Genomic DNA, 27,828 nt, shown 5'->3' on the forward strand with positions numbered 1-27,828 from the left:
TAAACAGACTTGCAAGAGGAAAGTCTTTCCAGGGTTAGCTATTAATGACGGGAATAAATCATAACTGAGTAAAAATTTGTGTTTATGTAAGTGAATTAAAACCAAAATAATCAGTAGACATTAATTTGGTCGAATGGGCAAGTCAATGAAACAAATTAGGCCCGTATCGATTTCCTTAACCTCTTTCTTAATAATTGCTCTCCCTCTCTCCTCTTTTTAGCTTCGTCTTTATGCCTTCGCGTGGGCATATCGCATTGCTTTCACATGATCCCATGACGACTTAACTCGCGCCAGGACCGTAACGACTATATTCTTCTCCGGGGATGCGAATCCATATTAAACCATTCAAGGCTTTCCATATCTTGATCTTCAAACTCAACAGACTGCGATCAATTAGAAGCCATCAGGAATATCTAAGGAGAATTATGTTACTGAAACCTTACTCTGTCAAAATCTGTTAAGACATATGGCAGTCCTTCCTTTGTCAATCTCGGCCAATATGAATTTGAGAATTTCTCCTTCTGCACCCTGAGCATAAGATAAGAACCGTCATAATTAAAATCCGGGTTATGGGGTTTGATTTGACCGTAGAACTCAAAAGAGCAAACGTACTCCTCGTTAGCTAAGGATAGAGTCGTAGCGGACAAGGTAATATCGGAAGGCGCAATATTTACACCTTGGAACACCAGTGTAATCATATTTTGGTCAGGGTCCGATTCGTGGCTGGTTTGGGACCACAGGACTAAATCTTTGAGTCAGCAAAGATTTCAGATAAACGGTAGACGCCAGTGATATTTTTAATTCTACCCAAGGGCTTAATAACTTAGTAGGTTTGTTACACACCGTAGGGAGATCTCGGCATGTTTTGGTGATCGAAGTGTACTGTTTGAGTATCCGCCTTGATTTCGCTTCAGGCAAATTTGAGTCGCTTGCCAGACAATAGAGTGAAGGATTTTAAACTGTCACAAAGTTTGAGGATATCACGCGGTATCCCAGTCTTTTGACACGTTTGCCTTGGATATAATCACATGATCACCGCATTGACTCTTTACTGTGTACTCTCCTGGGGCTGCTTTTCCGTCCTTGGGACTAAGCCACGGTTGAGACTCAGGTTATGTTTGGTACGGAGTAGGAAGTGAAAACACGCATACCCCCACATAATTTTTCAATATTCTAAATTCATAAGGTTATGTATGAGCTTCTTCACGTGTTATTATTACTACACTTCGCATGAATGAAAGTGGCCAATGGCTGGTAGTTTCGAGGGAATAGAGAATAGTGAGAGACGGATGACCGATGAGACTACATCATTATGACGATTCTGAAGATTTCTGCCCAATACACGGACTTCGCGTGGAGGCAACATGGCCTAGACGTTCACTATGATACGAAGAACTAGCTGCTCTTCACATGAACCTTGGTTGGGTACAGACAAAGAATATTATTAACCTGTTCTCAGTCACATGAACGCAGTGTCTGAACTGTTTGGTGTACTTACGACGTATCCCATCCAGTGGGAAATCGTATAAGAGTTGCGGGCAGCTCTACCTGAATTTTATCCGCTGGGCTCGATTAATGAATTTCGTCCTCATTTAAACCAACAGCATCCCAAACTTATTTCTATCATGTCCATGTAAATACAATTATTGGGGCTTTGTCACGTGAATGCAAGATGCATTCCATTCGAACGATGTGCGTTGAGCTCGCAACGTATCCTGTTTTTCATCCTGTTTCCCTTTTTCTCCTGCTAATTTTCATCGGAAATTCTGATCACTAGCCAGTTGGGTTTCACCATTGGGTCTGGAATAGCTGGTATCTCCGTGTATCGATACATGACCTTGAGATATAAAGTACCAAACGAGATTGACATCATGGTCAGTTTGTTTCTCTACTGGATATTTCTTTCTGCGCCTTGATCATTGAATTTCAATTGTCATCGTTGTGGGATGAAGGTGATGCTAATACTGTGGAGAACAGGCTTTACAGACAAAAGTTTTGCAGTTGTACCCACAGGTTACCAAACTGGAGGCTAAGATCGAAACTCTAGAAGGGCAACGGGGATGACGTGACCGAGAAAAGAGACTAGATGGATAGGATCTTGGTGACAAAAGTGGTAAAATCGCTGCTATGGTTTACCCTTACACCCGCATCGGAATGAACTTTTTTTTTCAACGTTGAATTAAAAAAAAAGAAGAAGAAATATGGTGTGTAACATAACAGATTAATGCGTCGGATTAAGGGACACAGGTATGAGCTACCCATGAACATGTCCAGTGTCTACTTGAGATGATTGATTGCGGTACGAAAACCTACCGAGGTGTGTGGAGATGCCGAATCAGCCTTCTTCTTGAGGGTATTTACCACCCCTCAAACTGACAGTTTTCAGCTATTTTTTTAGGCACTAACTGATGTTTCAAGCTTACGGCAGATTCAAGCACCAGACAGTAAACTTTTTTTGGCTTTGGATGTAGTGAAGAGCGCAAAAAGCTTTCTGCAGTTTTTGAGGGGGTTGGCTATTGGAACAACTGGCCTGAAAAAGGGCATTTGCCACTGGTCAGCTGACAATCACGTGACATCTCAAAAATTCTATAATCAAAAATTCTATAACTCCACTCCTATGTCTCTCCTTTTCTTATTCAAGGCCCTAATCTAATCAAGGGCAAGGTCAACTCGGCTTGAATTTGATTGGCCCGTTTCCAACAGGTTTCGGCATCGGAAACTACACATACCTGAGGAATATACATTGGCACAGCGACCTTAGTAATGTCGCTGCCGTCGCGCTACCACAAATACCTTTCCCTTTTGTTTTATGTACACTTTTGGAACATTTTTGGAACATGCATTCATACGAATATTACAAAAGATTAATCTTTAAGCTACCTGTAAAATGGTTTACAGTAGATTTTGCAAACAGATTACACCCCAGACACGTGCTTTCCCTTACCGGCGCTCCACCCCGATCGCACTAGACAAGATCTGGGTCAAGAACAACACCTACTATTCTTTCTTGATGTATCCGTGGTAGCCACAAAAAGTACCGTGATTATAACGTAGTTCCCGGCCGACCGGCACACCCGGTCGAGCGGCACACCCCATCAACAATCGCGTCTTCCTACCCACCCATCTAATTCAACTACCCATCATGCCACCAATTCGCAGTCAATCTAGCCAGAAATTGGCCAATCAAGAAGGCAAGGTTCTACTAGCCCTCAGTGATCTTCAAAATGACCGTGTCAAATCTATACGCGCGGCAGCGAAGCTATATGATATACCCTACCGAACTCTCGCTGCTCGCGCGAATGGGAGAGCAGCACGCGTGGATAAGCGCCCATCAGGCCATAAATTGACTCAATTGGAAGAGGATTCGCTTTCCGAATGGATACTCTCTATGGATTCGCGTGGGGCAGCGCCTAGGCCCTCTACTGTTCAAGAAATGGCTAATATTCTACTGGCTGCGCGTGGTGATAGTCTACCAGATACCGTTGGCAAAAATTGGCCATCCTCTTTTATTCAACGGCGCAATGAACTTCGTACATGTTTTTCTAAACGATATGATTATCAGCGCGCTTTGAATGAAAATCCAAAGGCTATCAAAGAATGGTTTACAACTGTACAGCGTACAATTGAAGAAAATGGAATTCAACCGGAGGATATCTACAATTTTGATGAAACTGGCTTTGCAATGGGACTGATATCAGCACAAAAGGTGGTTACACGGACAGAATACTATGGCCGGCGATCAATCCTACAGCCAGGTAATCGCGAATGGGTTACTGCAATTGAAACAATATGCGCTGACGGCTATTCGCTGCCGCCCTGCATTATATTCAAAGGTCAGATTTATATTGCTGGCTGGTTTGAATCAAATCTTCCTAGCAATTGGCGAATTGAAATATCGAATAATGGCTGGACTACTGATGAAATCGGTCTTCGCTGGCTTCAAAAAATCTTTATTCCACACACCAATTCGCGTGTACGAGGACGATTTCGGCTGTTGATTCTTGACGGACACGGTAGCCATCTTACACCCCAATTCGACCGAATCTGTGCTGAAAACAATATTATTCCACTCTGTATGCCTTCGCATTCATCTCATCTACTTCAACCGCTTGATGTTGGATGTTTTGCAGTGCTTAAGCGTGTATACAGTCGCTTTGTAAGTGATTTAGCCCGTACTGGCTATAATCATATCGATAAGTTTGATTTTCTTGCAGACTATCCACGCGCAAGAATAGAAGCTTTTCAGCCGAATATTGTTCAAAATAGCTTTGCAGCTACTGGTATTGTGCCAGTTGATGCTAATCGGGTACTTTCTAAGCTTAATATATCGCTTCGAACACCTTCACCACCATCAAGCCGACCAAGCAGCAGATCTAGCCAATTCACACCAAAAACGCCTAGAACAGTAGCCCAGCTACGAAAACAGGCTAAAATGATGAAAGATCTAATAGATCGGCGGTCAAAAAGCCCTCCAAGCCCGTTGAAATTAGTGTTTGATCAGATTCTTAAAGGCCACTATCAAGCGTTACATCACACTGCATTATTAGTGAAGGAAAACGCCGATCTACGCGCAGCAAATGAAAAAAAACGTCAAAAGCGCCTTCGATCGACTAGGCATATTGTACACAAAGGGGGGCTATCAATCGAAGAGGGCCTACAGCTAGCTCAGCAGCCAATTCAGCCAGTAGAAGCTGATAAGGTAGGATCGCATGAGGAGGTCGATCTGTCTAATCAGCCGATTCAACCGGCCAGGAGGGCTCCGTCTACCTGCAGTGGGTGTGGCCAAATTGGCCATAGGATTACTTCATGTAAAAATCGTATTATCTAGTTAAATTAATGGGTGTTGGTTGAGATAATCGATCATGAAATTTTCTAATGGGGGTAGGTGTGCCGCTCGACCGGGTGTGCCGGTCGGCCGGGAACTACGTTAGTTACTAGCCTTATGAACCCTTATCTGCCAAGACGCTCTGGCCATAGTAGCCTAACTAACTTTTAGCTTGGCTTCAATTACTCCAGTTTTGTGGAATCCAACTGCTCAGCTACTCTTTCGATCCTCTTCCTCGTCCATCTCCAACAACTGAGAGAAGATGGTCATATCAAGGACTCCCTTGAGCTTGATGTAGAGTTCATTGTTTTCCATTATCTTTGGAGAGGTTATTAGACAATAAGTTAAACGCGAAATAAATGGGTCGGCTTGCCTTGATAGAATATAGTATTCACAGTGTAAGTTAACAATCTAATAAGATCTGGAAGGAAATCACAGAAGGAGAAAAAAAATAGGTCTGGGTTTTGGGGGGGGGCGTTGTTCCACAAAACTGGGGTAAAATGAAAAGTAGAGCTAGGCTACTTCTGGCCATGTGACATATTGGCCCAGTGCCAGAAATTGTAATTAACGTAATTTTGATGATCTACCAAAAACACGTCGAGAAAAAACAGTGGGTCATTCCTTTACTATATTAGGTCTACAGTTTGAAATGTTGCTCAAAACGACATGTAGATCTTATTTCTCAGGTAGGTAAGTGAGTGATCGCTTTATAATCAACCATCATTCGTCTTTTTGCACTCGGCCCCCTCGTTCTCATGGAGACGACTCTGGCACTCCTGATATTCGTGACTGGGAGCCTGAAATCCTTTATTCGCATCTTTACAAACGTTACTGTTGCTAGGCACGGCGCAAAACGGCTGAGAAATGCTGGCTTGCCGCGGGTGCTCGGTTCCAGTGTGCTTCTCGGGGATATCAGCTGAGTTGTGTTCAGATTTCAAATATATTCGGCAGAGTCGAAGTAGGTACGGTGCTGCACAATGTTAACAACCATATGACTCAAAAAACAGTGTGCTTGGGCTGTGATCCCAGACCTTTAATGCTTCGGGAAATAACTTTCGGAGAGGAACGACGCCATAGCCTCGAGCCGCCTGGGAGTTTCTGCCGAGGGTTGACTTGGATAGTTAAATAAAGCCTGTAATTCAAATTTTACTAGATAATTTCCTTTGACATCTGTGTGCGCTTCAATATTACCTGACATATTGCAGGAAGAGTAGTGGGGAAGGGATTCCTTACCAGGGACCATACTGCCTTCTTCACTTATTAGCCAGACCGCTATGATGCCATATCCCCACATGTGACACATCCGTTGGGCATTGGGGCAATAGCGTCAGGATCACCGCGTGGCGTAATTCAGAACTTTAAAGAAGATTATCTTCCATTGGCAACGACTTCTTCCTGGAGTCTGAGCTGCTATCCAGGTTGTCGAAAACTCGAAACCATGGTTAGCTACATAGAGGCAATAAGCAAATGAGCTTTCCATACCTTTGACAATGTTTTTAATGGGTAGTGCCCGCCCATATCTAGCTACAGATTCTTCTCTATCTACTCAATATTCTTTTTATGATGGAGAATCTTCAACGTCTTGTTTGTCAAAAACGAGTGTATTCCTGCTACGCCATCAACTTCTACCATCTACGCAACGTGGCGTTAGCTCGAAACAAAGTTACACTGTTCGAGGATAAGCGGGCTTGTCACTACCCAAAAATGGGAAGGCAGGGGAAGCATTCTCAGGCATACGAAAGCAGAAAGAACACCGATTACACAGAAGGTGGATGCGACGTCTCTCGTACCAGACTCATAAAATTTATTGGTAAAGGCTGACAAAGAGACATCTCTGTTCTAGAAGTGCCAAAGTCGAAACTCGCAAGCGACGCGAAAGAGGAAAGCCATAAATACGACAGCCTCAAAGTATACCGTGAAGGACCCAACTCTGAAAGCGGCGAGTTGGATCCGAGGTCTGATTCCAAGGAAGTCAAAAAACATAACAAATCTGTGGCTGATAGAAATAACAATCATTGATTTCTAATTTGGAGTGGCTTATTCATCCTCTATGGACTTAATAGTTAGCGACAGAATGTCACATTAGTTGCACTTACAACATCATTTTGATCCTTCGTACAAGCCTTTTGGTTTGCACTCCATTCTAGTTTCCAGTCCCGCAGACTTCTCTAGCAGGACCGCTAGGGATGAAATAGTTATAATCTGTTTTAATAAAGTCTCCATGTCGCATGTGACTTGTATCAAATTAGCTCCGTTCACAGGGAAAAGTAGTCCCTAAGAATGCCTGATCTCCTAAACTTTCCCTAAACTTTCAACAGTAGCCGCTGATAGACAGCCTGTGAGGGATTAGCTACAGGACCGAAATGCAAGCGCATATCGTACACGTAAGGGTTACTATGTGAGAGCTCCGTTTTGGATCAAGCTAGGGTCACCGGAATTCAAGTTAAAACCGCGCATCGAGAATGATATCACATACAGGTTCATCGCCTGATAGTTGCTATGCCTTGAACACGATTAGTTGTCTTCCGAGATGGTAGTTCCGGGGCGAGGGAACGCGTGTAGCTTGACGCTAGAGCGACCAGTGACTTCACACCATCTGAGACGGTCAGTTGCCCCTGCGATACCTCTCACTTTGAATATTCCTATAGTAGATTGCATGTTGGAAGATAGAAAATTCCGAAGTCTGAAAGGGAAGATGGGAATATAATTTCCATGGAGGCAAATACTTATCCAAAGGGAGATCCACCTAGGCATACGCGGGCGAGCACGACGAGAAAGATGCCATGGCTCGTCACCATTACGCCACTGTGACTCAGCGTCATCCTTCCCGGTGACATCTCCACAAATATCCACGAATTATTCAAGCAAATGGAAACGGATAATGATAAAGACCTGGTGGAGAATACCGAAAGACGATAGCTCTGAAGTGAGCGCTAATTATGTATCCAAAGAGCATATAAACTCTTCTTTTCCCTTCTCACAACATTCACACCTTCTCTAGATGCACGCAATACTTGGATGTTTTGAATTATTAGTACATACTCAGCGCGTACCAATCTATTATTCACGATGGTAAGTGTCCCAAAGTACTGTACGATATTCTACTCTCGCCATGTCTCTCTATAAGTTATTCAATGACAATGCTGAGTTTTCCGCAGACCTCCAATAAATCTGGATGGTACGAGAAATACGAACCCGAATGGCAAAAACAAGTCGGGGAAGGGGTACGTCAAAGCCCAAACCTTGTATAATTTCCTCGCGATCACTAAGCTTTCTATTTCAGGTTGAGGAGAATTGCGGTTAGAGCTCCTTCCAGTTCAGCCATTCCGATTATTTTGGCAGGAATATATGCAGATACTGATCACCATAGTAGGAAAAGTTACCTGGAACGAGTTCCAAAAGGCTCTTTCGGCTTTTGGTGTTGATGCAAACGAGGCAAGCAGCCAATTTGAAAGACTGGATGTTGATGGTGATGGTGTTATCAGTCGGAAAGGTATTTCCATCTCCACGGAAGCAACTCCATGCAACAGAACTAATTCTCTTCAGAATATAACGACTTTGTGCGACAGTTCAATTGGTCGTGAATCTGGCCACCCGTTGGTCTTAGATGCTTATTTCCAAGCCCTCATCATTCTAAGGTTCTAATAGGAAGTGTGCTTTGCATGAAAGCATTTGATGTGCTCTCAATTTGTGGCTAAACAGCCAAGTAAGGTCAGAGATATTTTCTGCCCCCTTTGTGATAACATTGTGAAATGGCAATAGGGTATGAATTTATGCATTCAGTGTAACTATATTGCAAGAGAATGAAATGACATGTCTCTGATAACGAAACACTTTCTAAGTCGTCTTATGAACTGGAATTTACTTGGTGCACCTGCTTCAAAAGTAACGGCCGGCATGTACGAAAACTCATAATCTGCGTAGCAGAGGAGATTGGATGCGGCCCCGCCTAATTGCAATGCTTCATGTCGGAGCCAAGGGCCGTCCATGGAAAGTGACGCATTCTTTATTAGCATATATCGTAAATACTACCGCCAAGCGGTATTCCTGCTAAAGTTGAGCTAAGTGGCACGATCCTCAGACATTAGCTCACTTTCTGTGGCGCTTGACGTGCAAGGACTGATATTTCTACTAGCGTTATGAAATTTATGTTCCAAAGGGGCGCATTGTAACTTTCTTCATGGATCTCTGCGGTCACCTGGCTGTTATAAAAGCCGTACTGGCCAGGTTGGTGGCGAGATCGGCGTTCTTGTGTGGATTTGCGGACATTATCTTCGCTCGATGTATGGCAGCAGATGCTTAGGCCATAATAGGAAAGGAGATTACTACTACAAATCTATTCTGTCACCCCGTTTGGTGGTCCGGAAGTTTCAAGGCACATACCGAGTTTGCCCCTTGCTTCGACTGAGCGGTTAGGTGTACGTCTATAACCCGCTTCAATCCGCACTTTTTAACCTTAACACTCATGCCGAAATTTTTTTTTTTCACCCATCGTGTTCATTACCAGTGTGAGATTGACAGAAATTCTAAGCATTATTTTCCATGTTGCATCAGATTCTGATAAAAAGTTGAGCTATCTCTAACCATCTAACTGAATTTCACCATTATCGGTTCGAGACTCTTCAAGGGTTTCATCCAAATGCGATTCATCAAAAATGGCTAGTTAAAAGGTTAACAAATCCGAAAATTCTTTACTCATACTGTAATTGATGCAAAAACCTCAGGACGAGAGATCGAAGCGATGGCGGACATGTTCGACGATCTTGTACTCGAGGCGAGAGCTCTAAATAAGGGGATGAAATCCCAGCTTTCAGGGCATCGCCGCTCATCTCCCGCCTCCACATCCGCGAACCTCTCCACTCCAACCCATCGACGTACCCCACAACGTCCCATCCAGGAGAAATTCTTCATCTCAACCACCTATTCTACCATCACTGCCAGGGCTCTGTCATTCCAGGGACAGGTGCTCAATGGCGTCACCCCGCTCCAACTAGCTCAAAACGGCTTTTACTACCAACCACACACAACTGGCGGCGTTCTGGCCTGCTGCTTTGCTTGTCAAAATTTCAAGCGCCTAGATAGCTTCCAACGTGTATCTTTCCAAGAAACACAGCTTCCACATTCGAAAGACTGCCTATGACAGACCATCTACAATGACTTGAAACAACACTCCCAAACTGCCGATACACTTACCCCCTCAACCAACACACGTCCGTCGCCTAGATCAAACCACCTCCACCATTCTACTTCGAATAGGGCATCACAAGAAAACCACCGCAAACTTTAGCACACAGACACCGACCCAGTCAACACCAACCGCACCCTCTACTGTAGAGAACGACTCCTACACTCAACCTTCATCTACCACTATCACCGACCCTGAACCTCAACTACCTCCAACCGCCCACTCTCCCCAGCCTCATCAAGCAATACCCTCCGTCACTTCCTCGCCCCAAAACCAACAAAATACATATTCCTCCGTCCTCCAGCGACCTGTCACATCCATACCGCAACCGATTCCCCCAGCACAAAAACCCGCTTTCCCCGCCAAACCCATACTCACAATTGAAGATCTTCGCCGCCGTTTTCACAATAAACCGTCACCGTTCCAGATTGAGAATAAGAAAAGCCAACGCTCAATCAAACGAACTCGGAACAAACCAATATCTGCCACACAGTCTCTGTCCAAATTCTTAGCTTCTGCTTTGCCCGCTTTTTCGCGGTACCTAAAAGAGATGCAGCCAAAATCGGGTACTTGCTACAGTACCGACCGTTATTGCCTTCCATATCGGGAGACAAAGGGATACTATTTCAAACCCTAATCACATGACGTACTAGCCAAATATGGTTACTCCTGTATTGAAATATTGTTATGGAATTACGTGGTAACATGGATGAAAGTATAGACTTGTACACTCATGTACTCTTACATGTCCAAAAATAACCACTTTCCATCAAAAAGTAAACACCCCTTCCCCACCACCCCCACCCCCCAACCATCATCGCTTGTTTGTTCACACTCCTCCCAACCCAGCAACTGCAGTCCACCAAACCACTAACAAAATGGCAAGAAACATCGAGTCCTGGCAACGTAGTATGATTATTCATATGATATGCAGCAAGAATAGAATTACTACATCGCAAATGGCAAAGGTAGCGCAGTGCAGTGAGCGCTCTATCACTAACATCCGCAAGAACTTGCGGTTATTCGGTAGTGCCAGATCGCCCCCAGTCTCCGCCGGCCGACAACGAAGTATCACCCCTATCATGCTCGACGCCCTCTGTGAACATCTCGCCGAAAAGCCTGGCCTGTACGTAGAAGAGATGGCTATCTTCCTATGGGATGAGTTCAACATATTACCATCGCCATCTAGCGTCAAGCGCGCTCTTTCGCGTGCTGGCTGGACCAAAAAGAGAGCGCAGCAGAAAGCCAAAGAACAGAATCCTCAACTACGAGATTTCTACCAGCATAAACTATCTGATTTTCGGTCATATCATCTTGTGTTTGTTGATGAATCCGGTTGCGATAAAAGGATCGGATATAGACGAACTGGCTGGTCACCGCTCGGCGTGACACCGGTTCAAGTGTCAAAATTCCATCGCGGCCAACGCTACCAGATACTGCCTGCGTATGCTCAAGATGGTATCATAATATCTCGTATTTTTAAAGGTTCAACGGATGCAACCTTTTTTGAATCGTTTATCGAGCAGCTTCTCCAGCACCGTGGAAGGTGGCCGGAGCCAAAATCCGTGCTAGTTATGGACAACGCATCATTCCATCATTCCGATCGAATCAAGACCTTATGTGCTGACGCAGGAGTCAAATTACTGTACCTCCCACCCTATTCGCCGGATTTCAACCCCATTGAGGAATTCTTTGCCGAGCTGAAGGCCCATATCAAGAAAGTTTGGTCAACATACGAAGAGAATCCCGACCAAGGGTTTCACGCCTTCCTTCGGCGGTGCGTATATGAAGTAGGTTCGAAACAAGATAGCGCCGAAGGCCATTTCCGCCACTCAGGTTTTTCCATAGAGAAGATATGACTGGCTGTCGTATTAAAGGGGGTCGTGCCTGCACAATGCCCATTCACGTTCTGACGTCGTGCCGGTTCCGTTTGTTTATATCTGTTGGCTTTTCATTCAATAATGCTTTGTATTAATTGCCAGTACGATTTGACGTAATGTGAGTTTATAAACCCTATGCCAAGTGCCCATATATATGGCCTGTCATGGCAAAACATCAATTCAAGACTTTTTTTGATCTCCTATTGTTTATATTTCCTATTTATTGGTATAATACGGCACACTAAGCACCTTAACGTTAATAAAGACGATACCTTTCGACTCGATCTGTCTGATCTGAAGCTAGGACTCCTTGGTTACATCAGCCGTGAATTCACGCCATCAGCAATAGTGCCAGTTTTCAACTCGGTCAAGCTCCGCCGGATACTGTAAAGAGATGTATCGAAATCCCTATCTGAAGAGCAGACTGCTACCTGTGATTGCGAATTGCACGCATGGATACGTGACTGGCTACGGACGAGTTGGTAAGAATACCTCAACAATTGCGTCGCTGCCATCAATTTTCGAGGGTCGCAGTCAATTTTGAGATGGCCACTAAACTACAAGTTAATCAATCAACGTACTTCCCAATACCTCGGCCTTTCCTCAGCCTTTTTGCCCTATTCGCCTATATCTTTTCTTATTCTTTTTGAAACTGACGACAGGCGATTTCGCACCCGACACGCCCTGTAACTGATTTTGCTCAAACAAGGGAAATCATTTATCGACCTCTGGACTAATCGACCGACCAAGGCAGCAAACAGTGCCCACTAATCTTTCCAGTTCAGTCTCTTTGCTATAAATTTAACAGCATAGACAAGTCCCAGCAAAACCGGCACCTCAATCAGTGGCCCAACAGTCGAAGCAAGCGCCTGATTACTGTCCGCTCCAAACGTAGCAACAGCAACGGCAATCGCCAACTCAAAATTATTACTGGCAGCCGTAAAACTCTGCGTCGCAGCGAGCTTATACCCAAACCCCAACTTATACGTAATCAACAACGTCAAGAAAAATATAACCGCGAAATAAACAATCAGCGGCGCGGCTACCCGGATCACAGAGACAATCTGATGAACAACGTGATGACCCTGAGACGCGAATAGCACCAATATTGTGAACAAAAGCCCAATGAGAGACCAAGGGCTTGCCCATTTCAGAAAGACCTCATCATACCACCGCGGACTTATCGACCGGCGGAGAGTAAAGCGCGTGAGGATTGCTGCGCCCAGCGGAATGCCGAGGAAGACGGCGACACTTTTTGCGGCAGTGGAATATTGAAAAGCTATGCTATCGCCGCTGATGATTTGGATGAAGAAGACACCCATAGGCGCGAATAGGACCATTTGCAAGAGAGAGTTTACGGCGACTAGGATGGCGCAGTATTCGTTGTCGCCGCCTGCCAGACCGGTCCAGATTAGAACCTAAGTGTTTGTTAGTATTGCGGAGTAAAAAACTAACATTTTCCCCCTAATGGCTATCGAGGAGGTACCGAGGTGGTGGGCGGGGGGGGTTTGTTTACCATAGCGATGCATCGTGCTAGTCCGACCAGAATCAGCCCTTGGCGTAGCTCGGGTTCATCTGGAAGGAAAGCCCAGGATAACGCCAACTAGAATACTCCGTGTTAGTTACTGGTTGAAAGAGGTAGTGGACCAGTTTTACCATAAAAAAGGGGGCAATGATCCAATTAACAACAATACTGAAGGCAATCTGAATCCACACTTGACGGGCTTTGAAGACCTGATGCAAACTCTCAAAGCGCACTTTGCAGAGAATGGGATACATCATGACAAGCAGGCCAACAGCTATGAATCTGTGTTAGCAGATAGAAATAGGCAATGCAGAGAAGTTGTTGAACCCCTACCGATAGGAACTGAAACACCAACAAACTTCCCTCTTTGTAACGCAGGTCCAGTGCTTGGCACGAAATTTCCCAAAATAATACCAATTGCCATGGCCAGGAAAATCCATACCGCGAGAAATCGGTCCAAAAGGCCGAGATCTTTGAAAGCAGAGTCTTTTTTCTGCGGTGAGTCTAACTGGTTTGCTTGTTTTTCTATGTCGTTGGGAGTAGAAGGTGTTTGGTTTGCAGCGCCCAATGGGGAGTCATTTTCAGTCATCTTTAAACGTTGGGATGGTCCTGATTTGATTGACGGCGATTAGCGTGCTCGTTTTAAGTTCGGGCGACGTTTGAAATCTCGAGGGATTAGGATTCGGGCAGCACGCATGGAGATTTATATCAAATTTGAATTGACTGAAGACGAGGCGATTTGTTCGCATTTGGATGTCATTGGCCGATGCTGATTGGTCAACGCTCTATTCTGGACACTATTTGGGATTTCTTGGGCTACGCCTGCAGCTGACACAGCAACTCAAAATTACTGAGAGCCAATCAGAACGCGCCAGTGACTCACTAGGAACGAAGTCTCCAACTATGGAGCTCACTACCGCTGTCTAAACACCGGACGCATAGCATATTAACATTAGAAAGGGCGGGACACAGCAAAGGGAAATCTCCACTGGTTTGACAGATTGCCGCGGGTATGGTCGCCTAGGATCCAAGGCTAGAAGAAGAGAATTGGAGGGCATCTGGATATTGGTCAACAAACCTATTATATCCCACATGCAGTAAAGTACATAGCCTAGAGCTTGACCTGTCCAATGCCAAACAGTATATACAACGGACACATGATGCATCGCACTATTAAGCTAAAGTTGTGTCACTCGTGCCAGCCTCAACTTCTCCTCCTTGGCCCTTTTCTCTTCCCGCTCACTGAACCGATCACCAAAAAGTTCCAAATGGGGCCGCATGAGGAAGGTGTACTTTACAAACTCCTCCATGCAATCCACCAGTCGGTCCCGGTTACCACTGGGCATAAGCCTCTGATCTCCCGGTTGACCCTCATCGGGGAAATGTGTATACGCTTTCGGGATCGAAGATTGATTCGGAATAGTGAACATGCGCATCCACCGGCCGAGAAGACGCAGAGAGTTGACGGCGTTGAACGATTGCGAGCCACCACACACCTGCGCAATGGCGAGGGTCCGGCCCTGAGTTGGACGCACACTCCCAGTAGTCAGCGGGATCCAGTCGATCTGATTTTTGAAGACCGCGGTCTGTGGATAATCAGTAATGAGATATCATGCATATTTGTTTGGTGGGGAAGAAATGCTCACAAGATTCCCATGCTGTTCGGGGGATACCCAAACATGCCCGTCGCTCCATTTGCTGAGCTCTCGGAGCTCCTGCACTTTCGGATGGCCGTGCTCGGTATCATTCTTCACCGGTAACCCCTCGGGATTAAACACACGCACGTCACACCCCAGACGGAAGAGAATTCTGCTGGCTTCGTGCGCCACCAGGCGAGAGTAGGATCTCCGACGTAGGCTGCCGTACAATACTAGCACCTTTAATCGGTTGTTTGATTTTTGCAGTTCTTGCGCTGCCATGTCCATGGCGGTTGTTAACTCCAATGCACTGACCCAGTCCTCGGCCGCGTCGCCGAGAAGGAAGGGGCGATATTTCTGACGGATCTCGGCGTCATCCTCGCTCTGTGGTATAGCCAGAGACAGGTGTTCGGGGTATTGCATGCTCTCTTGCCCGTTGGCAAAGTCGGGAACAATTGGTCTCGGCTGGGCAACCGCGGAATGCGCCATGATGGTGTATCTGTAGGGCGATAGACTAGCCGCTGAACCAGTGACAGGGGTGATTTTGCGTGCTAAGGGAGTTCGTAAACGAGAAATCATCAGGGGGGGTTTTATACAATTTTCTTTTTGCAGATCTGGTGATAGCGCTTCTGATGAAGAGATGTCCGTCTTATAGATTTGAATACATTCTAGATGGCCAGATCGGGGTGACCGAAACGCGGCAAGTAGATGTCACTGGCGGGTGCTGATTGGTTGGTGAAGTTATGGAAAATTCTCAAACGAATTAAGTTAATAGATGTGGTTCTGAACACTAAGAATCTGCTTAGGTAATTAGCGTTCCACTTGACTCTCACTAGATCCTCCGAATTACCCAATCGCCACAATCCACTTCACAGCCGTATTAACATGACAATGATGAGGACCGAGAGTCCAAACAAACAGTTGAGAAAACCCAAGGTCAGCACACCTTACAAGAGACACTATATGCAATTCAGTACCATTCATTGGCTCTAACAATTTCCCAGACTGATCAGATGTCGTCATCAGTTCGAATTCGTGATAACCAACGGCGTTCGCGTGCACGACGCAAAGAATATATCCAAGACCTTGAGAAACGCCTGCATAAATATCAGACTGAGAGCATTCACGCTACACGAGAGGTTCAAGAGGCAGGGCGCAAGGTGGCAGTAGAGAACAGTCTTCTCCGCTCACTGCTCATACTGCACGGTGTTTCTGATCAGAGAGTTCAAGAATACTTAAGAGCAAATACAGCGGACATTTTCCTTCCCATGCCGCGCTCTGAAGTTGTGCAAGAGGCGCGATCGCACTTAGGGCAAACTCCCAGACTAGGTATAGTGGATTCCGGGGAACCGAGTCCATCAAGCTACAAGCGCAACGATCCGCCGCCCGAGAGGACGGCTACCGAGCCCACTTCATCGACCTTGAGTTCGAGCCCAGTTATTTATCAACAGGTAGCTATATCCGACAGCCAAATTTCTGATGGGGACTCGGAGCTGAGTATTCCATTCGACTCTCCTATTTCTGATACTTCAACGTTACGACCACCCAATGAGCACCAGGACTCCAAACAATCAGGACAATGTACCCCATGCGAAACTGCAGCCGGGATCATTTCATCTATGCGAAGCTACCCGGATATGCAAGAAGTGCGGTCGGAATTAGGATGTCAGTCAAGCGCCAGTTGCATGATAAGAAACATGGATATCTTTCAGCTGCTAAATGAATGATCACGCGATGAATTATTTAATTCACACTGAATTGGACTAAACGGCCTTTGTACATAATCATCGTGAAATTATGGGACTGCGCTTGTCCTAGCCATGCACTGCAAGTGCGTTTTCACTAAGCCGGATTCTAGCCTCTCCATAGCAGTTCTTAAACAAAGTTACCTAAGCCTTGATAGCGTAGATCTGAAACGAACCTGGAAACATTGTCAACAGCGTGATGAAGCCTGAGCCAGATGGAGAGTAATGACTGACCGACCCACTCATTAAAATCCAACTCTGCAACGTCACTCGTAGTCTCCTTACTCGAACCCCCACTGCCGCAGCACAAGCTCTGAGACAAATACGACGACTGCTTGTAAAGATTTAGGTCCGACTTCGCGTCAACAATGAGCACACCTGCCGGTAAGTTAGTACAAATGACTCTCAAGAGCCCTTGGTGGCGATATCCGTACCCTCGAATCCGGCTTGCTCAAGATACTCCTCATACGTCGCAATCTCACTCGCACCGGCAACACACCCAACATACAGCGCCATGTTCTTGGTAATGTGATCAGGGAGCGGCTTTCGAGCCAGAATATCGCTGATAGCAACCCTTCCACCTGGCTTCAGTAGGCGAGCAATCTCTTTGAAGACGGCCGGTTTGTCGGTCGCTGGGACGAGGTTGAGGACACAGTTACTAATGATGCAGTCGACACTGGAGTCTGGTAGTGGCACAGAATTGATAGTTGCTTCAATAAACTTGGCATTGGAGACTCCCGCCTTCTGCGTATTTTTCTCGGCGAGTTCGATCATGCTCTGTGTCTACCATCAATCCTGGTCTCCATAGAGGAAAGAACTCGAACTCGAATCACTCACCTTTGTCATGTCAACGCCGATTGCTTGTCCATTAACGCCGACTTTACGGGCTGCCAGGAGGACGTCGATGCCACTACCGCTGCCAAGGTCTAGAATCGTCTCACCCTACATACTCGAAGGTTAGTATTTTCCAATCTTCACCGTCGTGCAAGATATCAGTCAAACACCAGACTTCTTTCATATTGGCAAACCCGACAGGGTTTCCGCAGCTCAATCCGAGGTTCGTCTTCTCTGGCAGTGAGCCGAGATCTTCTGCACTGTAGCCAAAGGCCCTGGCGATTTGCTCTTCTTTCTCGTACTGCTGAGTGATGTAACTCTGCTTAGCGATGTCACCATAGCGGGACTGGACAAGATTGTATGTGTCGTCGGACATGTTGTAGATGTTTCCAACTCGGTAATACTATAAAGCCTCAGGAGGATATTGTTGATGTAGACTGAATGAGATTCTCCTGGCTGAGACTGGCAGGATGATGTGGTTTTTGAACGCAGACGGGAGGTATGCATGCTTTATCTTCACACACGGAGGAACAACCGGCCGGCCGTTTTTTTATTACTCTTTTTTTGGATTGAATGTACGTACTTCAGGACTACAGTAAGCTTGTTGCCGAGTGATTGTGCATAGCTCGTATGTCACTGACTTGGGCGCGGACTACGAAGTGGAGAACGTGTGCGGGGTGATATGTCATCACATTCGAAGTGGATCCCATCGATCCAAATGGTGCTACCAATACAACGTATACGTAAGGTCTGACTGAGACGCTTGTTGTTGTCATATCTAGTACCAGCAGATTAAGGGTGTAAACTAATAAAAGAAATGAAATGCATGTCATATATTCCCCACAAATCTCATCAGACAAAAAAACTCGTCCCTACCTGATAGAATTGATGTGCTACTGTACAGTGCTGTAGCTCTGACATCGTTAAAGTGGGTAGATTTTTTTTGACGGCCAATCACATCAGATGAATATCAGTTTGCTTTTATTGACCAATCATGACGGCCCTGTGACATACTGGTACTGCTCTAGATTTGTGATTTGTCAGGATGAAAATGCCACAACTCCACCGAAATCTTGATTAGTCATAGTGTCCAAGTGACATACAGATTGCCATCAATGGGTAGTCCCAGGGATATGTCTGTCAAAACAATCTTCAAAGACGACATCCCTGTCGGCCTCATAATAAAGCAGGCCGCCAGTTTCCAGTTTAGATTTGCTAAGTGCTAAAAAACCTAAGTTCATCATTAAGATGACCAGACAATGATTTCGGCTCTAGCATCGTAAGTTCTATGCGAGGTGTAATTTTGCATGTTCTCCGACTATCACATATGGAAAGCCCCCGTTAAACGCTATTATATTGTGGGCCAACTTTCCGAGTCATACATTAAGAATATTCTAGATCAAGATTGATATGGTTCTTTCGTAAAGCCAACACGTAGTATATAAACTCCAACGACAGCCTCCTTTGTCTCTTTTGCCTATAGGAAGGCATCTCCATTTATTCTCCTCACAGCCGCCAAGTACTGCGGTTGTGATAATCTCACCCCTCCCGGTGTCACTGAAACATTCAAGAAGCTATTCCACAGCGACCCCTCCGCCGATCACTCAGAAAACATACACAATGGCCAATAGGCCCAGTGTCTTATTTGTCTGCGTTCACAATGCTGGTCGCTCCCAAATGGCCGCCGGCTACCTGAACCATCTTGCCGGCGACACCATTGAAGTCCGTTCTGCCGGATCAGCCCCAGTCGACTCCATCAACCCCGTCGTCGTCAAGGCCATGCTCGAAGAAGGTATCGACATCAGCGACCAAAAACCGAAGATTTTAACCACCGATGCGATTCAAGCCAGCGACGTTGTCATCACTATGGGCTGTGGCGATGCCTGCCCCTTCTTCCCTGGAAAGCGCTATCTCGACTGGAAACTTGATGATCCAGCCGGCGAAGGTTTAAATGCCGTGCGGACCATACGTCGGGAAATTCGTCAGCGCATCGAGGGTCTTATTGCTGAACTACAGTCTTCGAGCTGATGCCACTTGAGGGGGGTACACAGGGGTCTACACTAGCCATAGCGTCGAAGATGGACACCTTCTTGACAACAACTCGAAGTGATGCACGGCTCGTGGTGGCTCTCCGAATACAAAGTCCATCGTTTATGTTATGGAGAGTCAAGGGCTGCTAAACATGTAAATCGACAATACTCAGACCTGAGTGCCAGAAATGGTCTCTAGCAATTTGTTCTCTTCCCTGGCCTGATAAATCACCATTCGCTCGTAGTGGCTCCAGTCACGTCTTAGGAACTGATTCAAATTGTGATTTTGAGAGTATTTGATGTTAACCGTGCAATTCAGCCTAGTGGAGCGAGCTGGGTGCTGGATCTTCCCCAACTTAACTCTAGCAAGATCACCTATTTGGACCAGTATTACCGCAGACGAGTTCAGTCCCTCCAAGCAGTCGACGATTTAGTCGAGAGTGTGGTGGTCAAGCTGAATGATTACGGCCTGCTGGAAAACACTTATATTTTCTACACATCTGATAACGGTTATCACGTTGGACAGCATCGCATGGTTCCCGGCAAGGGATGCCCTTACGAAGAGGATATCAATGTTCCAATGATGGTCCGTGGTCCCCAAGTACCTAAGGGCAGGACGGTCAATTTTGTCACATCACATACCGATGTTGCTGCCACGCTGTTCGATTTAGCTGGCATTCCCTTAAGGGATGACTTCGATGGACTACCAATGCCTTTGGCCGCCTCAGAAATACATGATGCCGAACATGATTCACGTCGGGAGCATGTTTCCGTTGAATACTGGGGTACAAATCTCCAGGAGGGTGATATCGGGCGAGTTTCACCCACCGGTGGAGGAGTGGTCTATGGTAACAACACCTACAAGGCGATGCGTGTCATCGGCGACTCTTATAACCTTTTCTACTCCGTCTGGTGTACCAACGAGCATGAGCTTTACGATATGACGGTTAGTACCATCCAGCCTTACCGTCAAAGGCTAACACTCGTCACAGAATGACCCGTACCAGATGCATAACCTTTTCAACAATTTCAAGGGAAAGTTACTCGGTCGAGATATCAAGCAAATAATTTCCCGATTGGATGCTATCCTACTGGTGCTGAAGAGCTGCAAGAGCTCGGAATGCACGCTTCCATGGCAGGTGCTCCACCCAGATAAGAAGGTCACCAGCCTTTCCGAGGCCCTACAACAGAAGTATGACGCTTTTTACGCTGCACAGCCTGATATCAGCTTCGCTGCATGCGAGTTGGGGTATTTACCGGAGTCTGAGGGGCCACAGGAGGGTTATACGTACCGACGCAATGGGGACTGGAGTCTCTGGGCATAGAGTACAGACCTTGATTCACGTGAGTGATCGCTTCACAGGATCATGGATGAGGACCATGAGGACCAGCCTGATCTTTCAATGCAGGGCTGCTTTGAATTTTATGATTTATTAACGGTCAAGGGTATAGTCGCGATCAGCCTAATATAGAACATCCGCTCATTGACTCATTTCCCTCATAAAGGCCAACCCGCAATTCAATGCAAAAATAGGCCGACGCAGTCAACGATGATAGCTATTTCTTTGACAACACCCTCCCTTACTACAAAAGCAGCGCTCAGTTCACGGTTCCGAACAATAAACTTCGATCTTCGAATGCGACAAAAAATATATTGCACTCGTTAGAAACAATTTCTCTCATTCCCATAGCCCAACGATCCGTCCACCAAAACATATTATATCGAGAATTGCTAGAATATAAAAACAATGACACCGAGACTACCCATCTCAATTCCTGATAAGATAGAAGCCCAGTCACTAAACAGGTCTCAAGTAGTGGAAGCAGCGGAATGCAGAGAAAAAACGATCATCAAAAACCCAGAGGAACTTGCGAAATTTCGGAAATACTCAATGCCCGCCAAATCATACCGAACAAAGACGAATCATAACACGACTGAAGCCAGAAGCGATCTAGATAATTTGCTCGAAATTGCGAATCGTATTGAGGCTCGCACTGCTTCCAAGTTCGGCGTCCAATGCTAATCCATCAGAGGGCGCTTTCCCGCCAGAAAGGAGGAGGGATTGCCTCGGTGAGTAAAGTCAAGAGCTAGTTACACTACTAGGTATTATTTGAGCCTCCGAGAGTGTCGGTGTGACAGGAGTGGCAGAGGAAGAGGTAGCAAGTCAGCTCTCGCTCAAGCATTTAGTTAATTTGTTTGCATTGGGTAGAAGCTTTTAGTTGCTGTTTGATCGTCAATACTGTAGCAAAACTAAAGTGCCGTATTCTAATTTGAGTATAATACGTATGATGTAACTTAATTACTTATTGGACGGCTTCTTTGGTTCGTTCGTTGAAACGGGCTTGGCATAGTGAACTAAGTGGCATCGTGCTGTCGTTAATTTAATTTACGAGCGAATCACTAACACCTTTAAGAACGTTCCAAGTTTGATTGTGAAATCATCGATACTTCACCCGACTGCGACTTGCGACGTGTATCCTGCGTTCAAAATCTTCGACAGAGAAATTAATTCGGCATCATGCCCAATGTGTTCGATGAACCTTTTCCCTTCACCATGGATTCTCAAGACAAAATGTTTCTTATTATGAGGTTCGTAGCGGAACATGTTCCCGTCCAATTATAATTACTTTAATAGCCTATTGAGAAACGGGGTATAAGCCACCTCTTGATGCACCAATAAAAATCAATATTAGCCCCTTCTCCATCTCTATAAAAGTCGATCTCACACCCCATACTATTTGCCTTACAGAAGATGGTTACAATACGCAACTCTTCCAAAAATCGTACGGCGATATGCAAGACTTTGGATACTCATGATTGTATCAGTCAACCCTCCGCCAATCAACTACTTAGGAAACTGGGTAGCAAGGCGGTAGCATCAAGGATATTCAAACTTTTGCAGTGCCACTGTACGAATTGGTCACAGTGTGCATTGAAATTCAACCCTGGGCTAGAACCTTCTTTATGTCATCATGAAGGCATCAAATGGCCTATAACGAATTTCTTAAATATCGACCGGTCCGTTACGACCACAAATCTTTTTGAAGCTAATACTCCTTCCTTGATTCTCGAGCAACAGATTTAGGCAATCCATAGTCTAATTCCCCGCCAGTATGGAAATAGCGAGCATTTATGCCATATTCACCCTAATCTGTGATCGTTCGGTGATGAGCCACTGACCAAGTGATCCCCGGCAAGATCCACACATAGAGCGTACAAACGAACATACGCTTCGGCATCACCATGAGCATCAACCTAACAACCATCACCATAACGATGATGGCCACCACCACCATTATCATCACGACTATCATGGTAAAGATAGCGATGGACGTCATGCCTGAAAGGATCATTTGCGGACCACCATGGCAAAATTCTGTAACCGCATAGGAAAGCTTTCAAGCTTTCAGAGCGGCCGGAGATCGGCAACAGGCATTGATTTATTGAAAGTTTCTACTCAATTGTCTCATTGTGGCCAGGAATCAGATGAGCAAGAAGAAATTGTAGTTCCGCCTCTGTCTATTAAGCGAAATAATCCCCCGCGAAAATCCCGTTAACACATACTGCGAGTAAGGGCATATCAAGGCTAACCAGGTGCTTCCTATGAAAAAAAATGCAACCGTCCTTAGTAAAATATCAATATCGTGTTGCTCAGAAACTGCCCAGCTTTCCTATGGTCGGGTTCAAGTCCGTAGGCCGAAACGGCACTTGCAAACTATGGTAGATATTCATCATGTGGAATCATCGCTAACTCCTGGCCGAAAAGCGGGGCCAGCGTTGCGGTCTAGAATCTTTTATCGGGCGGCGGGTCACGCCATTGTATTTTCAGAAAATCATGACATCTGCCAATCATGATTTTTAGGTTGGGAGAGAAAGTCTCCTTCAGCAAGCCCAAAAAAATAGTCGTTTAACTAACTTGCTGTATCGCTCCATCTACGAAACTATTTAAACTAGATTTCCTTGTCAACTCTGCGGCACAGTCCATACAACAACAACATGGAAGATCAGCAGCTTGATCTCGAGCGCAATGGTGATAGCCCCTTTTTGGCTAATCGTGTGGTACAAAGCTTATATTGGAAGGACTTGACTGTCACTGTTAAGAACCGTAGCTCGGGGAAACCACTGAACTTGATAACTGAAGTCAACGGCTACGTAAAGCAAGGTAGAAAAACAAGAGGTGTATACGAAAATCTAGCAATGCTTATTTTGTCACAGGAGAGCTTTTGGCGCTTATGGGCCCATCGGGTTGTGGGAAAACTACGTTATTGAACCTGCTCGCTCGCAGAGATGCTAGTCCCAGAGCCAAGATTCGGGGAGAAGTGTTCATAAATGGCACCCAGATAGACCGACAAACTTTCCAACTTCTTAGCTCCTACGTAGAGCAAGAAGACGTCTTGATCGGGTCATTAACTGTCAAAGAAACAATGAAGTTCGCTGCAGATCTTTCCTTACCTGGGTACGTAATCTTTGCTTTCTATCACTTCCCTCCAAGGTCTTGATCTAATGGGCATATTACAAAAGTTATATATCAAAGGACGAGCGAATAAGCCGTACCAGCAAGCTTTTGCAATCATTTGGAATTCAAAAACAAGCTGATACCCTGGTCGGAACTCCTATTCGCAAAGGAATCAGCGGCGGACAGAAGCGACGCCTTAGCGTCGCTAGTCAACTCATCACTTCTCCGAAAATCTTGTTCATGGATGAGCCGACCAGTGGGTTGGACTCAACTTCTAGTTTTGAGGTGATATCCTTCACTAAAAGGCTTGCGCAGGACAACAATGTAAGCAGTAATATCCTGACGACTTGTCGTTGCTAGTTACATCGCCTCATTGTCCATAAGCTTTTAGTCATATTAAGTATCCACCAGCCGTCCACGACAACGTTTGAACTGTTCGACAAATTATTACTCCTTGCTGATGGCAAAGCTTGCTACTTTGGCTCCCTACACCAAATAGAGGGATATTTTAGCAAGATTGCGTATCCGATACCTTCTCGCACGAACCCAGCAGAGTTCCTTCTGGACCTCGTAACGGCTGACTTTGTCCCAGCAAATGGATCAACGTCAGGGCGCAGAGAAAGAATTCAGTCTGCGTGGGCGGAGTCGACCGAATCAGAGGCTTTAATGATGCAGATATCAGCGCAACCCCATTCTACAGAGAAGCGCCTGGTTGCTCAGGACCTGGATCGGCCAACTTTACTCAAGACTACACTTACTCTAGTGCATCGATTGTTTATCAAGAGCTATCGCGATTTTGTTGCGTACGAGATACGAATCCTAATGTATCTTGGTATGTCACTATATCTAACTGATTTGTATACCGGAGACTAACCAAAGAGTAGCCCTAGCAATCATGATGGGCACCGTGTGGTTGCGCTTACAGACATCACAGAACTATATTCAGCCGTTGATTAATGCTATTGTACGTTTATCGCTCAAAGCCTTAAGATAATCATTCTCAACATATCGATAGTTTTTCGGCTCCGCATTCATGTCTTTCATGGCAGTCGCTTATGTACCTGCGTTCCTGGAAGACCGTGCAACATTTGTCAAAGAGCGTTCCAACGGCCTTTATGGACCTCTGCCATTTATGATATCGAACTTTCTTATTGGCCTCCCATACTTATGTACGTCTGCAGGGCGACCGTTCAATTTTTGGGTCTCTCATTGACTAAGGTCTCAGTTCTCATTTCAGTGCTATTCTCGGTCATTTCATATTGGCTTTCAAACTTTTATCCCAATGTCGATGCGTTTTTCACGTGGGTAATGTGGATTTTTTTGGATCTCGTCACTGCCGAATCCCTAGTTGTATTCGCATCATCGATGTTCCCGAACTTTGTCATCGCATTGGCTATAGTGGCTTTCGCGAATGGATTATGGATGTGTGTTGGAGGGTTCCTGGTTCCATTGGGGCTGCTCAATCCATTTTGGAAATACGTTTTCCATTATATTGACTATCAGGTGAGCAGCGGACATGCCCTGGTGTGACTAGTGCTAAGATCTGTTAATAGGCGTATGTGTTCCAGGGAATGTTGGTAAATGAGTTAGCACGCAGGATCTATTCATGCGATGCGAATTGTCATTGCATGTTTTCGACAGATTTGGCCCCTCATTGCCAGATTCGAGGATCGGGAATTCTGGAACTTTATGGATATTCAACTGGCAAGACAGCCGAGTGGGTGGGGATACTACTTGCAATTATTGCTGCATACCGCCTTTTGGGTTGGATTGCCATCGCTTTGCGCCATAGATAAGCCTTTTTAGAGAGCCGCTACACCAAAGCATATGAGCTTTTCTACTTGTGCAGTTGAATAAACTTAGAGCTTAGTAAAGCATTATAACTATTGGATTCATTCGTCACTATCTGACCTACTGTATCATATGATTATTCCAGAAACGTTCTCGCATTAGCGGTGACCAAAGGACTGCCAAAGCTGCTTTAGAAGCCAAATCCCTCGTTGGCGATCGGTTGTGTGAGAGTTAGCGTACACCAGCACAACACCAGCACAGGCGCAATTTGTGTGTGTATTACCGACTATTTGCATCACTTGAGCAAAACCTTCGACGAACGATGGTATTGATTAAGGTGGTTTTTCTATATAGTCATTATTTGGCTGAAAATGAGGACGCGGGTATGCTATTATTCGATATATTGAGGAATCATCATGTTAAGTTTGGTCTTAAGGCCATATCTTGAGGACATGCTGCAAAAACTGAGTGTAGAGAACCTCGAACTGTCTGTAGGGCAAGGGGTGGCAGTCTTGTGAAAAGTCAGAATATACGGTCTAAAGAAAATCATGTGAGGGGCTAAATCTTGGCTCGAAATCGACGACCTGTGCAGTTTTATTTGCCTGGGGCACCAAAATATAGTTTTACACAATACAACACATGTAGTGCACTTTTCACCGTTGAGGTGAGGACGAAGTTGAACGGTTATTCAACCAGTATCTTTACATGAATCGGTTCAAGATATCGCCGATTTTTGTTCGAAATTGCTAACGGATCAGTCATACGTAATCAGAATGGACAACTGAGATCATGAGCCAAGGGGTTGAAGGGATTTTTCAACTTTTGAAATACTGCACCAGGCCTCGAATGCCACTTGGCCCTAAGGAATGTGGAGGAAAAGCAATAGATAGAGGGTCTTCATAATGTAGTCTCCTAGCTTCATGCGAAATTCAATCTTTTTTATAAGCTGGAACCAACGTGCCAATGCCGTGTAAGCATGCTGCAGTAGGTAGAGTTTCATGCTTCTAGCTATATGCCCAGCCGTCAGGTGGCCAGTTTCAGCAGCACCTAACGTAAAGACATCTATGCGAGATTTAGATGCTTTTGAGTGGCATGTGAGGATGTATCCAATGGTACTAGAAGGAGCGCCAGGGAAGTCGAAACTGTATTTGATCTGCATTCGAGAGTGCGAGGACCACGAGGACCACGAGGACCACCCAGGCACGTACAACCACGTCACGACTGACTTCGTAAAGATAACGTCTACGATGTCGATCGACCCAAGGCGTGGATCTGAGATAGGTGGGCCTGTGTCCCATGTCGCCCAATAAGCTACTGTGCAATCTGCTGGTTGATCTCAACTCGTCTTAGTGTCGCGTTGTTGCTGGATTTCCACGACACGAATTGCCGATACCTTGGCATGCTGAATCTTTTTGGTGATCCCATCTCTAGCTGACGAGATCAAATTTGCTGATGGTGATATACGATTTTCTGCAATGCACGAGACACTTTGCCAGCATTTCCACAAAGGATCTCTCCTCCATGGAAGATGAAAGTAAGATCCATATCGGTGTTAAGCTTCATGCTTTGGTGCAGTCAAATGAGGATCAGCCGCACGACCTCATCTTACTGACAGATACCGCAGAGCGGATTACCCGGGATATAACATGCTATAGCTGCGCCGTGGTGTACCGTGGTGTTATCTCTCCACATTTGGTCAAGAGTCCAAACAGTGAGTAGAAGTTGAATCTCTATAGGTTGCAATTAGATCTTCAACGGGTTGGAGTTCCTCAATGTCCGCCACTTCCATTCCGTCCGCAAAGTTGACGCCGCCTCGGGTTCGACGCCAGCACCAGACCAGCATGTAGCGGAGCTGCAACGAAATGTTTCTCGTGGTTCTCCCATCTCGGTAATGTCAATTCGAGCTTGGCGCATGCTCT

The 27,828-nt window shown here is 45.6% G+C and overlaps 11 protein-coding genes across 11 annotated transcripts; 7 read left to right on the forward strand and 4 right to left on the reverse strand.

The window, feature by feature from the left end:
- Nucleotides 1-3,142: 3,142 nt before the first annotated feature.
- On the forward strand, nucleotides 3,143-4,828 carry N7469_002220 (uncharacterized protein; the record flags this gene model as incomplete). The annotated part of the gene is made up of 2 exons (XM_056641140.1): nucleotides 3,143-3,316; nucleotides 3,707-4,828. The coding sequence occupies 2 exons, from the start codon at nucleotides 3,143-3,145 to the stop codon at nucleotides 4,826-4,828; spliced, it is 1,296 nt and encodes a 431-aa protein (XP_056503634.1).
- A 3,066-nt stretch (nucleotides 4,829-7,894) lies between these two features.
- N7469_002221 (uncharacterized protein) lies at nucleotides 7,895-8,409 on the forward strand (the record flags this gene model as incomplete). Its single annotated transcript, XM_056641141.1, has 5 exons — nucleotides 7,895-7,897; nucleotides 7,984-8,049; nucleotides 8,109-8,124; nucleotides 8,199-8,318; nucleotides 8,372-8,409. 5 exons carry the CDS (start codon nucleotides 7,895-7,897, stop codon nucleotides 8,407-8,409), a joined length of 243 nt encoding a protein of 80 aa, XP_056503635.1.
- Nucleotides 8,410-9,566: 1,157 nt separating this feature from the next.
- N7469_002222 (uncharacterized protein) lies at nucleotides 9,567-10,647 on the forward strand (the record flags this gene model as incomplete). The annotated part of the gene is made up of 3 exons (XM_056641142.1): nucleotides 9,567-9,917; nucleotides 9,969-10,035; nucleotides 10,082-10,647. 3 exons carry the CDS (start codon nucleotides 9,567-9,569, stop codon nucleotides 10,645-10,647), a joined length of 984 nt encoding a protein of 327 aa, XP_056503636.1.
- Nucleotides 10,648-12,657: 2,010 nt separating this feature from the next.
- N7469_002223 (arsenic resistance protein) lies at nucleotides 12,658-14,004 on the reverse strand (the record flags this gene model as incomplete). The annotated part of the gene is made up of 4 exons (XM_056641143.1): nucleotides 12,658-13,308; nucleotides 13,377-13,493; nucleotides 13,547-13,689; nucleotides 13,749-14,004. The coding sequence occupies 4 exons, from the start codon at nucleotides 14,002-14,004 to the stop codon at nucleotides 12,658-12,660; spliced, it is 1,167 nt and encodes a 388-aa protein (XP_056503637.1).
- Nucleotides 14,005-14,593: 589 nt separating this feature from the next.
- Nucleotides 14,594-15,541, reverse strand: N7469_002224 (arsenic resistance protein ArsH; the record flags this gene model as incomplete). The annotated part of the gene is made up of 2 exons (XM_056641144.1): nucleotides 14,594-15,001; nucleotides 15,062-15,541. The coding sequence occupies 2 exons, from the start codon at nucleotides 15,539-15,541 to the stop codon at nucleotides 14,594-14,596; spliced, it is 888 nt and encodes a 295-aa protein (XP_056503638.1).
- A 524-nt stretch (nucleotides 15,542-16,065) lies between these two features.
- Nucleotides 16,066-16,779, forward strand: N7469_002225 (bZIP transcription factor; the record flags this gene model as incomplete). Its single annotated transcript, XM_056641145.1, has 1 exon — nucleotides 16,066-16,779. One exon carries the CDS (start codon nucleotides 16,066-16,068, stop codon nucleotides 16,777-16,779), a length of 714 nt encoding a protein of 237 aa, XP_056503639.1.
- Nucleotides 16,780-16,941: 162 nt separating this feature from the next.
- On the reverse strand, nucleotides 16,942-18,007 carry cyt19 (uncharacterized protein; the record flags this gene model as incomplete). The annotated part of the gene is made up of 5 exons (XM_056641146.1): nucleotides 16,942-16,973; nucleotides 17,032-17,175; nucleotides 17,232-17,574; nucleotides 17,635-17,707; nucleotides 17,748-18,007. 5 exons carry the CDS (start codon nucleotides 18,005-18,007, stop codon nucleotides 16,942-16,944), a joined length of 852 nt encoding a protein of 283 aa, XP_056503640.1.
- A 1,244-nt stretch (nucleotides 18,008-19,251) lies between these two features.
- Nucleotides 19,252-19,659, forward strand: N7469_002227 (arsenate reductase ArsC; the record flags this gene model as incomplete). Its single annotated transcript, XM_056641147.1, has 1 exon — nucleotides 19,252-19,659. One exon carries the CDS (start codon nucleotides 19,252-19,254, stop codon nucleotides 19,657-19,659), a length of 408 nt encoding a protein of 135 aa, XP_056503641.1.
- A 50-nt stretch (nucleotides 19,660-19,709) lies between these two features.
- Nucleotides 19,710-20,986, forward strand: N7469_002228 (uncharacterized protein; the record flags this gene model as incomplete). The annotated part of the gene is made up of 3 exons (XM_056641148.1): nucleotides 19,710-19,751; nucleotides 19,981-20,607; nucleotides 20,669-20,986. The coding sequence occupies 3 exons, from the start codon at nucleotides 19,710-19,712 to the stop codon at nucleotides 20,984-20,986; spliced, it is 987 nt and encodes a 328-aa protein (XP_056503642.1).
- Nucleotides 20,987-23,658: 2,672 nt separating this feature from the next.
- N7469_002229 (uncharacterized protein) lies at nucleotides 23,659-25,914 on the forward strand (the record flags this gene model as incomplete). The annotated part of the gene is made up of 8 exons (XM_056641149.1): nucleotides 23,659-23,824; nucleotides 23,878-24,118; nucleotides 24,184-24,442; nucleotides 24,479-24,950; nucleotides 25,003-25,082; nucleotides 25,134-25,287; nucleotides 25,356-25,621; nucleotides 25,672-25,914. 8 exons carry the CDS (start codon nucleotides 23,659-23,661, stop codon nucleotides 25,912-25,914), a joined length of 1,881 nt encoding a protein of 626 aa, XP_056503643.1.
- An 854-nt stretch (nucleotides 25,915-26,768) lies between these two features.
- N7469_002230 (aspartyl-tRNA synthetase cytoplasmic) lies at nucleotides 26,769-27,601 on the reverse strand (the record flags this gene model as incomplete). The annotated part of the gene is given in 3 exon segments (XM_056641150.1): nucleotides 26,769-27,232; nucleotides 27,251-27,426; nucleotides 27,519-27,601. The coding sequence occupies 3 exon segments, from the start codon at nucleotides 27,599-27,601 to the stop codon at nucleotides 26,769-26,771; spliced, it is 723 nt and encodes a 240-aa protein (XP_056503644.1).
- Between the last annotated feature and the right edge of the window lie 227 nt (nucleotides 27,602-27,828).

The sequence above is a fragment of the Penicillium citrinum genome (assembly GCF_028827155.1).
Source record: "Penicillium citrinum strain IBT 23319 chromosome Unknown utg000002l:1.0-3833315.0:1.0-3834789.0, whole genome shotgun sequence".
In the NCBI taxonomy this organism is placed as follows: domain Eukaryota; kingdom Fungi; phylum Ascomycota; class Eurotiomycetes; order Eurotiales; family Aspergillaceae; genus Penicillium; species Penicillium citrinum.